At 44.0% G+C, this 14,357-nt stretch overlaps 1 protein-coding gene across 4 annotated transcripts in view; it reads right to left on the bottom strand.

The window, feature by feature from the left end:
- The window catches only part of SASH1 (SAM and SH3 domain containing 1), a 335,600-nt gene that overhangs the window by 256,670 nt on the left and 64,573 nt on the right, over positions 1-14,357 (bottom strand). Inside the window, exon 1 of one of the 4 annotated variants that reach the window (XM_043592563.1) lies at positions 1,917-2,027. The exons of 2 other annotated variants lie outside the window; for them this stretch is intronic. In XM_043592563.1, the coding sequence (XP_043448498.1) occupies positions 1,917-1,937 (21 nt within the window). In that variant the 5' untranslated portion in view covers positions 1,938-2,027. Of the gene's footprint in view, positions 1-1,916; positions 2,028-14,357 lie in introns of those variants that run through there. One more of the 4 variants, XM_043592567.1, reaches the window with a different exon arrangement.

Here is a 14,357-nt window from a genome sequence, read left to right as displayed (position 1 = left end):
AATGTGCTTCCTTTTCTAAAAGGAAGCCTCTGTCTTGCTGGGATTAAGAGGGCATAGTCCCATGACACAGTTCGCAGTCAATTTCTGGCATCTGAAAAACCTTCCCTCTTTCAAGAACTGTGGGCGACCAGTCAAGAGGGAACAGGATTTTGGCATTTGTACAGAAAATCTTACCTGCCAACTGGGCTGCTCTTAACGTATTGTTTCTGAAACCAGGGGAAGCGCGTGTAACAAGGGCGGGCTTTGTACTGTCAGAACATTTGTGATGGGCCCGTCTGCACGGAGTGGAAGCGAAAGATGGCCAGCTGTGTTTGTTCCTTCTCTCCCATACCAGCTTTCCTCGGATTCCTGAACAATCTCCTAGGACACGATTGTTACCTCTCAAGACTCATATTTCAGACTTCCTTACTTTGTTAATACCATAACCACGGAATCAGGCATTTTACGTGCGATTGTTCTGACCGCCACACGAACACTTTTCTCTCAATTACCCAGGGCCTCCTGGTCACTACTTTGGGCATGAATCTTACCAAAAAGATGGGTGGAAATTTAACGAGGTGCACTAGGTCGGTATGTTCAGACTGACGCTTCTTCTAGGATTCCTTTTCATAATTCTCTTTTCATTCAGCAGGTACGTATCAGACATCAACTGTACTAGGCACAGTCCTGAGGTTCTCAGAGAAGACGGCAAGGGGAATAGACTTCTGGAAGTAACCCACGAGGCCCCCACTCCCCAAAGCCCAGTCCAGAATCCGAGAAGGAGCCAGAAGGAGCCAGGCTGGAGGGCTCAGCATCTGTGCCTCAAGCTTCTGGGCCCTCAGATCCTTCCTTGTTCATAACCACTCTATGCTTCTCTTTCCTTTAATCATCTTTAATGGACAAGTCTAACCTCCTTTCTAATTAAAAAGAAAAAGCATGGGCATCTGGGTGACACAGTTGCTTAAGCAACCGGCTCTGGATTGTAGCTCAGGTCATGATCTTACGGTTTGTGAGATTGAGCCCCGCATCGGGCTCCATGCTCTTAGCTTGGGATTCTCTCTCTATTCTTCTCTCTCTTTCTCTCTGCCCCTCCCCCTCTGGTGCTTGCTCTCTTTCTCAAAAAATAAATAAATAAACTTAAAAAAATAAAATAAATAAAAAGGAAAAGCACGAGGCACCGATGTGGCTCAGTCAGTTAAGCATCTGACTCTTGAGGTTTCGCCTCAGGTCATGATCTCACGGTTCGTGAGTTCGAGCCCCGTGTGGGTGTCCTCGCTGATAGCGTGAAGCCTGCTTCGGATTCTCTCTCCCTCTCCCTCTGCCCCTATCCCCCAACTCGCACACTCTCTCCGAATAAATAAATTTTTAAAAAAGGGAAGCACTTCCCAGAATAATAATATACTGCTTTAACAGAGAAGACCAAAACAAAGCTAAGACTTCAGTAGGATATTAAATGCTACACAGTTACTCAGATGGTCCCTGTCCCTTGAGGCTTATGGTAAGGGATACATAGTTATATCCTACATTCTCAGCACGAATGCACATCTTTTAAAATAATTTCACAGATAAGCAGAGGTTGGAAAAGTGCTGGCTTTTCAGCAGTAACAACTTCTTGGCTTATAAAACCGTGTTAGAGTCTCAGTGTGGGGGGAAACTTTTATATAAATATCTGCATAATTATAGGAATATATATTCTCATATAAGTGATAAGTCCCCAAAACGGCAAAACCTGGCAGAAAAATTCCGAAGCAGCACAGCCTTCCGAGCCTCTTGGGATTCTGAGCAATCCGTTAGTAGCCCTGACAGTCCCAGACAAGGGTTACTTGTCACCTATTAGCTACCATAGTCACCTTCCGAATATTCCTGCCTAAACGTCCGAAGGACGCTTCTGCACAGAAACACCGTTCTAAAAAATTTGAAAATGGATATCTACGTACCCTGCGGTCCTGATCCTCCATGAAGGGAGCTGCTGTGTAGCTATCAGGCCATACGTTCGAATGTTCTCTGACTTCCTTTCTGACTCAGATCGAATGAATCTGCAGCACTGATGTAAGGCTCTTAATGGGAATCTGTTTTCAATTCAGGGCAGATGTGGGACACTCTTGTAGCCCTAGGGATTATCAACTTTAAAACAAATCGCCTTCAGGATGATAAGTCAAGAGGCAGTAACTGCTTCCTGAGGCCTCCTCGGGGTTCCTTCCAAATGCTTAACATATAACACAATAACTATGGCGCAGAGAGGTTTACTCTTGAGCTGCTCAGACTTTGAAACAAAGTTTGCAAAAATGATCCTCTGAAACGAAGCGTGGAAATATTTGTAGAACTTTTATAGAGAAATCCAGATATTTTAGTAACATACAAAAGTGATCAAAATGTCCTTGTCCCCCCCCCCCCAAAAAAAAAAACCTATCTTAGCACTGTGTTCGGTTCATTGAGTATAGCTTTTCCACACGCTGAAATTAAATTGTTCTGGTTCAGAATTTTCTTGGCTCAAGGAAAGGAAAGGGAGGATTATTCCAAGACTTCCACAGAGAAACATCCAGAAAGCAATTTAACACGATAAGTCTAATGTTCTAGAATTAGCGTTCACGCGGCACGAACTGCCTGCATCTTGGAACACCCTTTGTTCTGAGACCACTCTGTAGGGTTGGTCCACACAGGCCAGGATTTTAGACTCAAAAAAACACAGCTGGGGTTTAGTATAGTTTAACCCAACTTAATAACCCTGAAAAGAAGTTAAAAAAAAAAAAAAACTAACTTATAAGAAATCTAAAAGAAAATTTTAAGATTAAAGAAAATTTTTTTTAATGTTTATTTAGTTTTGACAGAGAGTGAGAGAGCGCGGAGGGGCAGAGAGAGAGGGTGACACAGAATCCGAAGCAGGCTGCAGGCTCCAGACTCCGAGCTGTCAGCACAGAGCCCCACGTGGGGCTTGAACTCATGAACTGCAAGATCATGACCTGAGCCAAAGTCGGACGCTCAGCTGACTGAGCCACCCAGGCGCCCCTAAGATTTTTAAATACGAGTTTCCTTTTAATTAAACAAGTTTTCCATAGAACTTTAAAATATGAAAAGTAAGTGTGCCTGCATTTCCCCATAAAGCACACACAGATAAGTTTAGGTCTAAGGAGCATTAGCAAGGCATCAGGAAATAGTCACCTGAAGTTATGTATTGAGAAAACACAGTCAACTCTTTAATATGAGAGTGACATAACAGAGCTATGTGTAAAATATTAGGTCCTCCACCAATGAACCGTAGGGTTCCTGTTTCTCTCATCTTCCTGGGGAAAGAGGAATTAAACTTCCAAGAGTTTACACATGTGCTAAATAACCAATACGCAGTGTTACGAGGGGGGTTCAGAGTTCTGGATGGGATGTCAAGGGACCTGTCCCCGGATCTCTTTAACCGGAGGGGCTCTGAGCAAGCCACGGCCCAGGCCACAGTTTCTTTGTAAAGTGGCTGAATTAGGGAGGTGGTTTCTAAAATACACACCTCACATACCAGTAACGATGCATTAACCAAGACTGGGCAGAGCAGAGGTAAAGGTCTTGCTGTTGTTTCCGTGTTCAAGGGTAACTCCCACTAGCCAGATGTCTCAGACAAAATTTGTTTTCTGCCTTGAAGCATATATTTGTATATATGGCAAAGGCAAGTCTTAGCTAAAAAGTTGGAACTGAAGGGTCAAGAAGCCGACTGCCTGATACAAATCAGACACTTAGTGTTTTGTTTTGGTTTTCTTTTTGGTTTCCCAGGCTTCTCTGGAAACAACCACCTAAGTGAAACTCCAGAATTCTGATCCTCCTCATGGGCATCAGTTGGGTACTGAGCACGTTTATTATGATGCGTCAATTAAAAAAATGAAATGGGTAAGAGAAGTCAGATGTGAGCGAGCTGTGGGTAAATGTTGCTAGGTGGGCCGGGCGGGGTTACCTGGCGCACAGGGTAGAGAGTGTGAGGTGACGGGGGAATATGGAATTGAGTTGTGAGGTCCAAGTTCAAGGTCCAGGGCTGCTACTGAGGACCCCTGTGGCCTCGCCTCACTTCCCTTTTCTAACCCTTGTTTCCTTGCCAATACAAGGAAGGCATCGGTCTCTGCATCCTTTTACCTGCCTAAGTAATCAAAGGAGAAATTCTGCCCCACAGGATGTCACTTTTGTTTTGGAGTTTGACTCTCAGGAGCACTGAAGCTAAGACTACAGAATCAGAAGTTCTGCGTACATTGGATGACAACCGTAGATCAGGCAGAGATCTAGGCCAGTTAACCTGTGCTATTTTCTTTCTCACCACCGTGGGAGACGCCTGTTTACCCGCAGAAAAGAACTCAGGTATACCAGCAGTAATAATAGAAATTAAGGTTTTCTTTCCACAGGTCAATTTTTATGTCTCGGCTATGATTTGATGGCATATGAACATTTTTAACTGTTAACTTTAATTTGATTTTTTTAAAAGTTTGTTTATTTACCGTGAGAGTGACAGCGACACAGGGAGTGGAGGAGGGGCGGAGAGAGAGGGAGACAGAGAATCCCAGGGCTCGAACTCCCCACACCCAGAGATCATGACCAGAGCAGAAACCAAGAGTCGGCTGTCTAAGTGAACCACCCAGGTGCCCCAGCTACGATTTGATCGTCTACGAACATTGTTTAAAAAGTCACGTATGACATTGCTGTTGTGTGTTGGGTTGTGTCTCCTCCAAATTCCTCTGTTGAAGGTCTAACCCCAGTACCTCTGAACGTGATCTTATTTGGAGATAGGATCTTTTACGGAGGTAATTAAATTAAAATGAGGTCATTAGGGTGGGCGCTAATCTGACTCTAAAAAGGGGAAATTTGGACAGAGACACATGCATACAGGGAGAACACTGTGCAAACAGAAAGCTAGCCATCTACAAGCCAAGGAGAGAAGCCTGGAACAGATTCCCCCTCCCAGTCCTCAGAAGGAAGAAACCCTCCAACACCTGGTAGCTTCCGCCCCTGCGAGACAATACTTTTCTGTCGTTTAAGTCGCTCATCTGTGGCACTTGGGGATAGCAGCTCTAGCAGAGTAACACGATTGGCATCTTCCGAACAATGATTGTGCATTATGCCTTATATCCTACTGTGTATCAAACACTTACATAAACAAATCAAGGCATTTTTGACGCGAAGAACGTGAGAGCTGGCCAAATGGGCACTGGGAATGGGCTGACAGTGGGGAAACGGCCCTTAGCTGCAATACAGTTAAAGTTTTGTGTTTTGTTTAAGTTTACGTATTTATTTTGAGGGAGACAGAGAAGGCGTGAGCGGGGGAGGGGCAGAGAGAGAGGGAGACAGAGAATCCCAGGCAGGCTCCGCACTCTTCGTGCAGAGCCCGACAGGGGCCCGGAACTCATGGACCATGAGATCACTACCTGAGCCATTTAGGTGCCCTGTGTAGTTTTAAAAGAAATTCCTATCTCTCTGCTCACTGGCCAACCTCCTCCCCACCGAATCCAACACACAATATAACAGAAATGATTCAACAAAGCACCCAAAACACAAACAAGTGTAAAAACCTAAAGTAGCTGGAGATGGGGAGGGCACACACTTAGGAAGACCCGTGGCCCCCCTCTCTGTCTGGGTATCATACACGCCGACTCGGCACAAGAGTTGGGGTCACGTCTCCACCCGCCATGCCACGCCAAGCACGTGTAATACACCCCTCTTAGTAATTAGAAGAACTTTCCCCCCAATACAAGCAAATGAAGCAACAACATACTGTTATTTCATATCACAAAAAGTTAGGCTACATTGATTCTCCCTATGAAAGCACTTTTTTGAGAAATGAGAGATGCTACGGAATGGAATGGTGAATGCACATTAAAATAAGCACTGATTACTTGGAGCAAATTGATATCGTTTCCAAAGATAAAACCCAGACTCAATCCAGCATCATTTTTTCCCAAATGCCTTATCTGGCAAAGTTGAGAAGTGAGTAAATTTTACAAATCCATTTTAAAGGAATGCAAACGTTCTGAACTTAGAAATATTCATTAAAATCAATCTCCATTATCTTTTTTCTTAACAAGCTTAGAATTAAACACAGTCTGTAAGTACTGACAGTATTTATGGCTCACCCAAAGCCCAGACAAAGGCTGGACTCAAACAGTGCAAGGAATAGGAAGGAAGAAAGCTTGAGTTAACTACGTAGGCCAGGCAAGTAGATGTGGCCTCAGCGAAAACGGGGTTCTGCAAGACTTAACTTTTCAAAGACAGTGCTAGAATGTTCAGTGAAACTGATAGACCAGTGGTTCCGGCAGAATTTGATGCTTTCAAAATAGTGAGGGAGAGTGGAAATGTTCTTGCCATGCACAGAGTTGAGCAGAGTTTTGCAACTTGGATATCAGCAGTTAATTACTTTTTTCCCCCTCATATTTGCCATAGTAGCTTGTCTGTATGTTATTTACATTAAACCTGATCTACCTAGCTTCCCCAGGAGAGTTAAAAGTAATAACATAGGCTTTACAGAGCTATGCAGTATATCCTTTTTGTAGGGGACAAAATAAAAATTTAGTTACGTCCACCCCATTTCCATCCTGCACACCAAAACTCGAGCTTATTACCTTATTTCACAATATTCAAACATTTATTCTTAAGTGGAAGCCTTCTTCTTTCGATGCATTTCTTGTGATCGTGAGTTGTTTAATCAAGAAAAATTCTGAAACACTGAAAATCTTATCCATCAGTCAAGATTTCCTGAAACTCTAGAAAGGGGCTGGTGAGATTCTGGCAGTAAGAGAGCTATCAGTCGTATTATTTATTGTTCACATACTTGGTTAACACACACTCGCCTTTCGTTCAAGGGATTCATAAAGTTTCACATGGTTTAGAGATGAATCAAGTATGAAGACTTTAAACATTATTCCTTCCAGCTCTCAGACTCTGATTCAACACAGTATTTCTCATAATTGCCTGCTGAGAAGAGACAGCTAGGGGTAATTGTTGAAAATACAGACTCCCATGGGGCGCCCGGGGGGCTTAGTCGGTTAAGGGTCCCACTCTTGATTTCAGCTCAGGTCAGGATCACACGGTTCTTGAGATCAAGCCCAGCATGGGACTCTGTGCTGTCAGCAGGGAGCGTGCTTGGGATTCTCCCTCTCCCCCTCTCTGTGCCCATCCCCGCTCTCTCTCTCTCTCAAGGAAAAAAAAAAAAAAAAGGAAAAGAAAAGAAAATACAGACACCCAGTCCCTTCTCTTGGAAGCTAATTCTGTAGGAATGAGGAATGGAAGGACCCTGGGGCTCCTTATCACTGCACAAGTGTGAGAAATACTTTATCCTCTGACTCTTAACCTTGGCTGGATATTGGAATTGCTTTTGGAGAGAAAAAATAGTACTGAGCCTGGGTCTCTCTCCTACAGATTCCAGCTTTAGCAGTCTAGGGTATGGCCTGAGCCTTTGGATTTTTAGAAGCTTCCAGTTGATTCTAATGTGCACGCAAGGTTGAGAATCACTGATTTGATTGAACTGACAGTCAATTAAGTGAAACACGTGAGAGCAATATTTAACATTTCCGTTAAGATATTCAAAGTACATCATTTGAGTGCTTGTCAGTGTGTTGAGAAGGGAAGAGTGGACATTATCTTTCTTTTACAGAGCAGCAAACAAAAACTCAGAGGGGTGAAGTGGCTGGATAGAGGTCCTAGTCGAAGCAGAATGACAGGATTGGTAGGCTATTTCCGAGGTATTCTATTACCTTACCTATGTTTCTTTGCTCCTCGCTGGCTCCCAGCTGTGCCAGCCTCCCTTTAAAAACGAGCCAAAACAAGGCTTTTGGTTGCCAAAGCTTCTCTTACTTGAGCATTTTTATTAATGATAATACTGATAACCACCACAGCAGTGGTTAGCATCAGATCTCTTCTACACATGGCGCTAAGTGCTCTGCATGCATTATCTTAATTGCCTCAAAGACTTCCTGAGGTAGGTTATCCTCCCTATGTTACAGGAAACTGAGGCTTAGAGAGTAAGTAACTCGCCAACGTCACATTCCTACGCAATACTCTTCTTGTCCTTGAAGTCAACCAAATTTCAGCAAGGGTCAGAGAGGAAAGAATCTGATAAAGTAAGTCAGAGAAAGCTATTATGGATATGAGATGATAGTCATATCCATATTATGGATATGATATGATATCCATATGGATATGGATATGATAGTCATATCTAGAAGGCTAAAGTTGTAGCCTTCGTGCATTGTATTGCCACTCCTAACATGGGGAGTCAATCTTTTAAAAAAATTCCAGAGCCAGCCACCCAAAAACATGAGTATCTAGCACTTGATGGGTTCACTTGGAGAAATCATGGATTGTTAATGCTTATTTTATTTCTGGAAATGTTATTTCTCTTTTTATGTAAAGACTATTTGGAGATCGGATCACTTTGACCAAAGTGTGCGATATCCAAACTTAGTTTGTACAGAAAAAAATCATGCCTTTACCACCTATCTGGTCTCATTGCTAAAAGTGCTAGTTTACTTATTTATTTAATTTTAGTTTTTTACCACTTTCTTAAATTATTTATTGTTTCATTTACATCCAACTTAGCACATGGTGCCACAATGATTTCAGGAGTAGATTCCTTAGTGCTCCTGACCCATTTAGCCCATCCCTCCTCCCACAACCCTTCCAGTAACCCTCTGTTCTACATATTTAAGAGTTTCTTATGTTTTGTCCCCTCACTGTTTTTATATTATTTTTGCTTCCCTTCCCTTATGTTCATCTGTTTTGTATCTTTAAAGTCCTCATATGAGTGAAGTCATATGATATTTGTCTGTCTCTGACTAATTTCACTTAGCATAATACCCTGTAGTTCCATCCACGTAGTTGCAAATGGCAAGATTTCATTCTTTTTGATTGCTGAGTAATACTCCATTGTATCTATATACCGCATCCTCTTTATCCATTCATCCATCGATGGACATTTGGGCTCTTTCCATACTTTGGCTATTCTCGCTACCTTCCTGCTTTGTCTATGCCTAAGGTAACCCTGCCTTCTCACAGACAGTCATAGTATACTGATTTGGCATCAGAAGGCTTGGGTCTGGGTCCAAAACACCTTTTTTTTTTTTTTTTTTTTTTTTTTTTAGCTTTGGGGTCTTGAGCCATTTGCATCCTGATGTGGCTTAATGTTCTGAGAGAATCAGACCCAGTTGGAACATTAATAAATATTCTCATATCTATTTTTTAATGTTTATTTACCTTTGAGAGACAGAGAGAGAGAGAGAATCTGAAGCAGGCTCCAGGCTCAGAGCTGTCAGCACAGAGCCCGACATAGGGCTCAAACTCAACGAACGGCGAGATCATGATCTGAGCTGAAGTTGGACGCCCAGCTGACTGAGACACCTAGGTGCCCCAGAAATTAGCTGCAATTTTATGATGCCACAAAGGAGAGAAAGATGTAAAAAAAGAGAATCTATGCCTCCGATTGTGAAGACTATACTCCGGTGTGGGAATCCTAGCTGACTTCGTAAAATGTGAGGTTATGTAAAGATCGAGGGGGAATTATTTTTTTATGTATACTACAAAGAGAATAAATCTAGTGAGTCAACCAACAGAAGCTTAGCCTATCCATCACCTTGTATATAAATCTCGATTTAGTCAACAAATATTAACTGAGCACTTACTCCGAGCTGGACACGGGGACTACAATGACCCTCCTGAAATGTACTTTTTAGGTGGCACACAAAGAACAAGTACATGAGCAAATTAATAAAACAAACTGTGCTAAGTTTCTAAAAAGAAGCCAACAGGGGGCCAAGATAGAGACTGATGGGATAGGTACCAATTTCAGATACAGCAGTTCGGAGAAGGGGAGAGACATTGAAGCTGGAAGAATATGAAGAAGCTGTCATTCTAAACGTCGGAAGAAAAGCATTCCAGGCAAAGAGAGTCATACGTGCAAAGTCTCTGAGGTGGGGGAAAATGGTTGGTTCACTCAAGAAACTGGAAAATCAAGTATCATTTGTATGTGGAGAACACGGGATCGGGGGTAGGATCTGAGGCCATGAGACTCTTCAGGGTCCAGGTCATACAGTCCTCTTGGGGGATGATAATGAGTATGGATTTTATTTAAAGTCCAATAGGAAGTCATGAGGAATTTGAGGCAGAGAAGCAGAATGATCTGATTCGTGCCTTCATGTAATTCCTATTGTGTGTGGAGAAGGGATATTGTAGACAGTGATAACCTTTCTCTTCCCAAGCAATCCTTGTTAAAAAAACAGAGCTTATGAAGCAATCTGCCCATGTTTTTAAAGTAATCCTCCATGGACATAATCCTTTATATTTTTGTAGAAAGAGTAGCTCTTACATTCTCAATGGGACCGATTTATGGATATATAGACAATTGAGCATTAACCTGCCTAGCTGAGGACAGCATTGCATTTGACGACACTTTTTGTCAAAATAAAAGACAACAGAGCCCTTTCAAATCACTGTCAGTGAAATGTGTGTCTTCAGCTCTCTCTCTCTTTTTAAAAGTCTATTTATTTATTTTGAGAGAGAAAGAGAGAGAGAGAGAGAGAGAGAGAACGTGCTAGTGTGTGAGCCGGGGAGGGACAGAGAGAGAGGGAGACAGAATCCCAAGCAGGCTCCGCGCTGTCAGCACAGAGCCCGATGTGGGGCTCGATCTCACAAACCATGAGACCATGACCTGAGTCGAAATCAAGAGTCGGATGCTTTACTGACTGAACCACGAAGGTGCGCCTGGTTCTCTCTGTCATCAGGGAAAGGTGCTGTGCTGAAAGTGAAAGAGATCCAGCCATATGTGACCTCTTTAAAGTCTCAGGTGGAGCACTGAGAACCCCATGCTTCCTTGTTCTGGGCAGAAAACAGTACACAAAACACATGGGCGCCTACCTAGGATAATGGATTGGCATACCAGTGTCAGTGCCCATCGTACCAGAACTCCTAGCACCCCCGAATACTGTACACAAAAGTTAAGACACCCAAACTGTCCCCAAGCCAGCTCAGAAATAAATTTTCCACCCTTACGTACTCTTTCGTTTCCATGGAGCAGATGGGGGCAGGAAAACTGAAATATTCTGTATAACGTAGAGTTGAACACGTACAAATGTGACAACGTCCATTCTCTTACAGCTCTAAAAGGCCAACTCTCTTTACCCCACGATGGTTTTCTTCTCAGGTTTCAGTTCAATGCAAAGCATGTTTCGGTCGTTGGGTTGTGAACTCCAAAACCTGTTCACAGAGGCTTGTCCTGGAAATGCCGACAGATGCCTCGCTGCAGCCGCACTCCCGGGCACCGCTATAGTCATCAGTTTTAATGAGAGCTGTTAATATCACCTCCATCAGAATGGCTGCCCTGGGCTGACATTCTGGGCCATGCACAGGTGCTCTCGGCCAAAAATGTAATGTAGGTTATTACATTATCAATGAGGCACAGATGTGCTTTCTGTCTGAACTCAAGGTGGTGCTCCTGCCAAGTGCATAACTCTTTCAGGGGGTCCAGGTCTGTTTGTATCAAAATGCTGTTCTAGCTCAGTGAACCTGAGAACTGCCTTCTGCTTCCCCAGGACACGAGTTTAGAAAACATGCCTGAGAATGCAAGGAGGCTGGGCCCTCGAAAGCAGGTGTAGGCTTTCTTAGGAACAACCATCCCGCTCTCCATCCATTGCCCTTTTAGTGAGTGTTCCAACCACGGCGTGTTCATTCATTGACTTACCAGGTTTTCCCTGGGCAGCTATCTGGGGCCAGGTACTCAGAGGAAGTCAAAGGTGAGTTTACCAAGGAGTTTGCCCCCAGGTACCCTGTAATGATCTCTACTGTTTTTGATCTTCTCTTCCAACTTCTTCAGATTTGTCTCTCAAAATCCACACCTCCACTGCCTTCCTCTGAAGCTCTAGTCTTAACATCATGGTGTTTTTCCACGAAGTTGGATGTTTACCCAATTTTACATCCCCAGCATCTCCTTTTTCCTAGTTTGAAACTCCCTTTTCACTGTTTTGTTTTTTTAATTTTTTAATGTTTATTTATTTATTTATTTATTATTTTTTTAATTTTTTTTTCAACGTTTATTTATTTTTGGGACAGAGAGAGACAGAGCATGAACGGGGGAGGGGCAGAGAGAGAGGGAGACACAGAATCGGAAACAGGCTACAGGCTCTGAGCCATCCCAGAGCCCGACGCGGGGCTCGAACTCACGGACCGCGAGATCGTGACCTGGCTGAAGTCGGACGCTTAACCGACTGCGCCACCCAGGCGCCCCATTGTTTATTTATTTTTGAGAGAGAGAGAGAGCGTGCGCGAGCGAGCAGGGGAGGAGCAGAGAGAGAGGGAGACAAAGAATCGGAAGCAGGCTCCAGGCTCTGAGCTCTCAGCATAGAGTCCGAAGCGGGGCTCAAACCCACAAACCATGAGGTCATGCTGTGAGCTGAAGTCGGACGCTTAACAGACTGAGCCATCCAGGCGTTCCATCACTGGACTTTTTGTTATTCAACTTGGTCCCTGGGATCTATCTATCTGACCTATCTGACTTGTAGATTTTCCTTAAAGCGGCAGCAGCCAGTCCTGCAGTTAGCCTAGCATCCTATGTTGGCACTGCTAAGCCAGTGTGGATGCCTGGGTGCTGAGAACTGGCCTTGAGAGGCACAGAGGAGCCACCACCCATGTGGTCCCGCACCTGCCTATGTTCTCAATATGACGCATCCCTTCAGGGATAGAACGGTGGCTCAAGGAGGCCAAAGGGCTTCTCCTCTGTGTGAGGAAGCACATTTCAAATTGATCCTGACTTTGAGAGTGACATTGCCTTGCCATCCTGAAAAATTTATCTCTTGTACAGAAGCTAAATGACGAGGAGGTCGGTACGTTGACCACAGTACGGTCTCCCTACTCTCATTTCAGTTTCAAACACAGAGATGAACAAACACAAGGAAGATACCAGGAATGTCTGTATATGTGGGCGTGCGTGAGCTTGGAAAAGTGTCCAGAGCTTTTGGGGGGTATCTGAGAGCACCCAGCTGAGGAAAACATGAGAAAAACACAGTCAGGACCTGACATTATTCAATCCTTCTGTTCTTGAGCTTGCTGTTTATCCCCAACTGTTAACCAGAGATGACAGAAGGATCCTGAAGACAAATGGGTGCTCTTCTTCTCCATTTTCTTTCCACCTGCACCCCGCACCCCGTGCCTGTCTTCACTCCCTGCCCCCTCTCCCTGATTCCCATTCCGCGTTTGACTGATGGCTTGCAGCGGCAGTTTGAAGGGATGGCTGGTGGCATTAACCCTGTTGTCTGTCTCCGTACCCTCCAGGGATGAGGCTGTTGCTGGGAAGCACAGGACTGTCATTCCTGTAGTGGCTGGGAGCCCCAAAGACCCAGCCATCAGCGGTGCCCTCATGGCGCAGTGGCTGTTCTACATGGCTGGCCTTGTTATGAAGCGAATCTCTTGACAGGCAATTTGCTGCTGCCACCTGTATCTAGAAATCTTTGCTAAGACTGCAAAATGCGTCCAGCCTCCTCCCTTCTCCCAGGTCTAGTTTTGGCGACATGCTTGCTTCCAATTACTGTACCTTGCCCTGTTTGCATTTCCGTTCGGTGCTTGAAATATTCTGATCACCTCTCCCTTCTCCTGGGCAGACAGGCACATGTTTTATCACTGGGAGGAAGGCAAGGGCATAAGGGACCTAACAGATGATAATAGAAAGTAAGTGTCAAACTGATGTGCTTCTGACTCAGGAAGACCTGGGGCTGCATCAGGTCCCCTGGTGGGAATCTGAGTTTGGCTGAAATACAGAAATGGGAAGGCTGACTTTCCGTCTAGCGATTTACCATTGACTTTCCATGGTCAAAACCAAGTGAAAATCTTCCTGATGATTGCCTCGGCAATAGAAAATTGAAGCAATACATTTTTTAAAATTATGTATTTACGAGAGAGAGAGAGAGAGAGAGAGAGAGAGAGAGGAGGGAGAGTGCACAAGCAGGGGAGGGGCAGAGAGAAGGAGAGACAGAATCCCAAGCAGGCTCCTAGCCATCAGCCCACAGCCTGATGTGGGGCTTGACCTCATGAACCACGAGATCATGACCTGAGCTGAGACCAAGAGTCAGATGCTTAAGGAACTGCGGCACCCAGGCGCCCCTTAAAAGTTTATACAATAATATTTACAAAGCCTTTTCAAGAGCTTTATCAACTACTATGCGGATTCAAGACAAGGCACATAAGGAACTGATTAATGTTATCATACTTCCTTATCAAACATTAAGTATAAACTGTATCCTAAGATTTTGGGAGGAAGGAAGGAGGCAACTAGATGACTAATGCGAGAAGTTAAGTGATATGTAAGAATAATTTAGATTCAAATTATAAATCCTTTCCAATGAATTTCACATAATGGAAAAATTAAGCATCTTCAAGCTTCA

The sequence above is a fragment of the Prionailurus bengalensis genome, chromosome B2 (genome assembly GCF_016509475.1).
Source record: "Prionailurus bengalensis isolate Pbe53 chromosome B2, Fcat_Pben_1.1_paternal_pri, whole genome shotgun sequence".
Classification (NCBI taxonomy): Eukaryota; Metazoa; Chordata; class Mammalia; order Carnivora; family Felidae; genus Prionailurus; species Prionailurus bengalensis.
The sequence above is the reverse complement of the archived record's forward strand: the minus strand, read 5'-3'. Positions and strand labels throughout refer to the sequence as shown.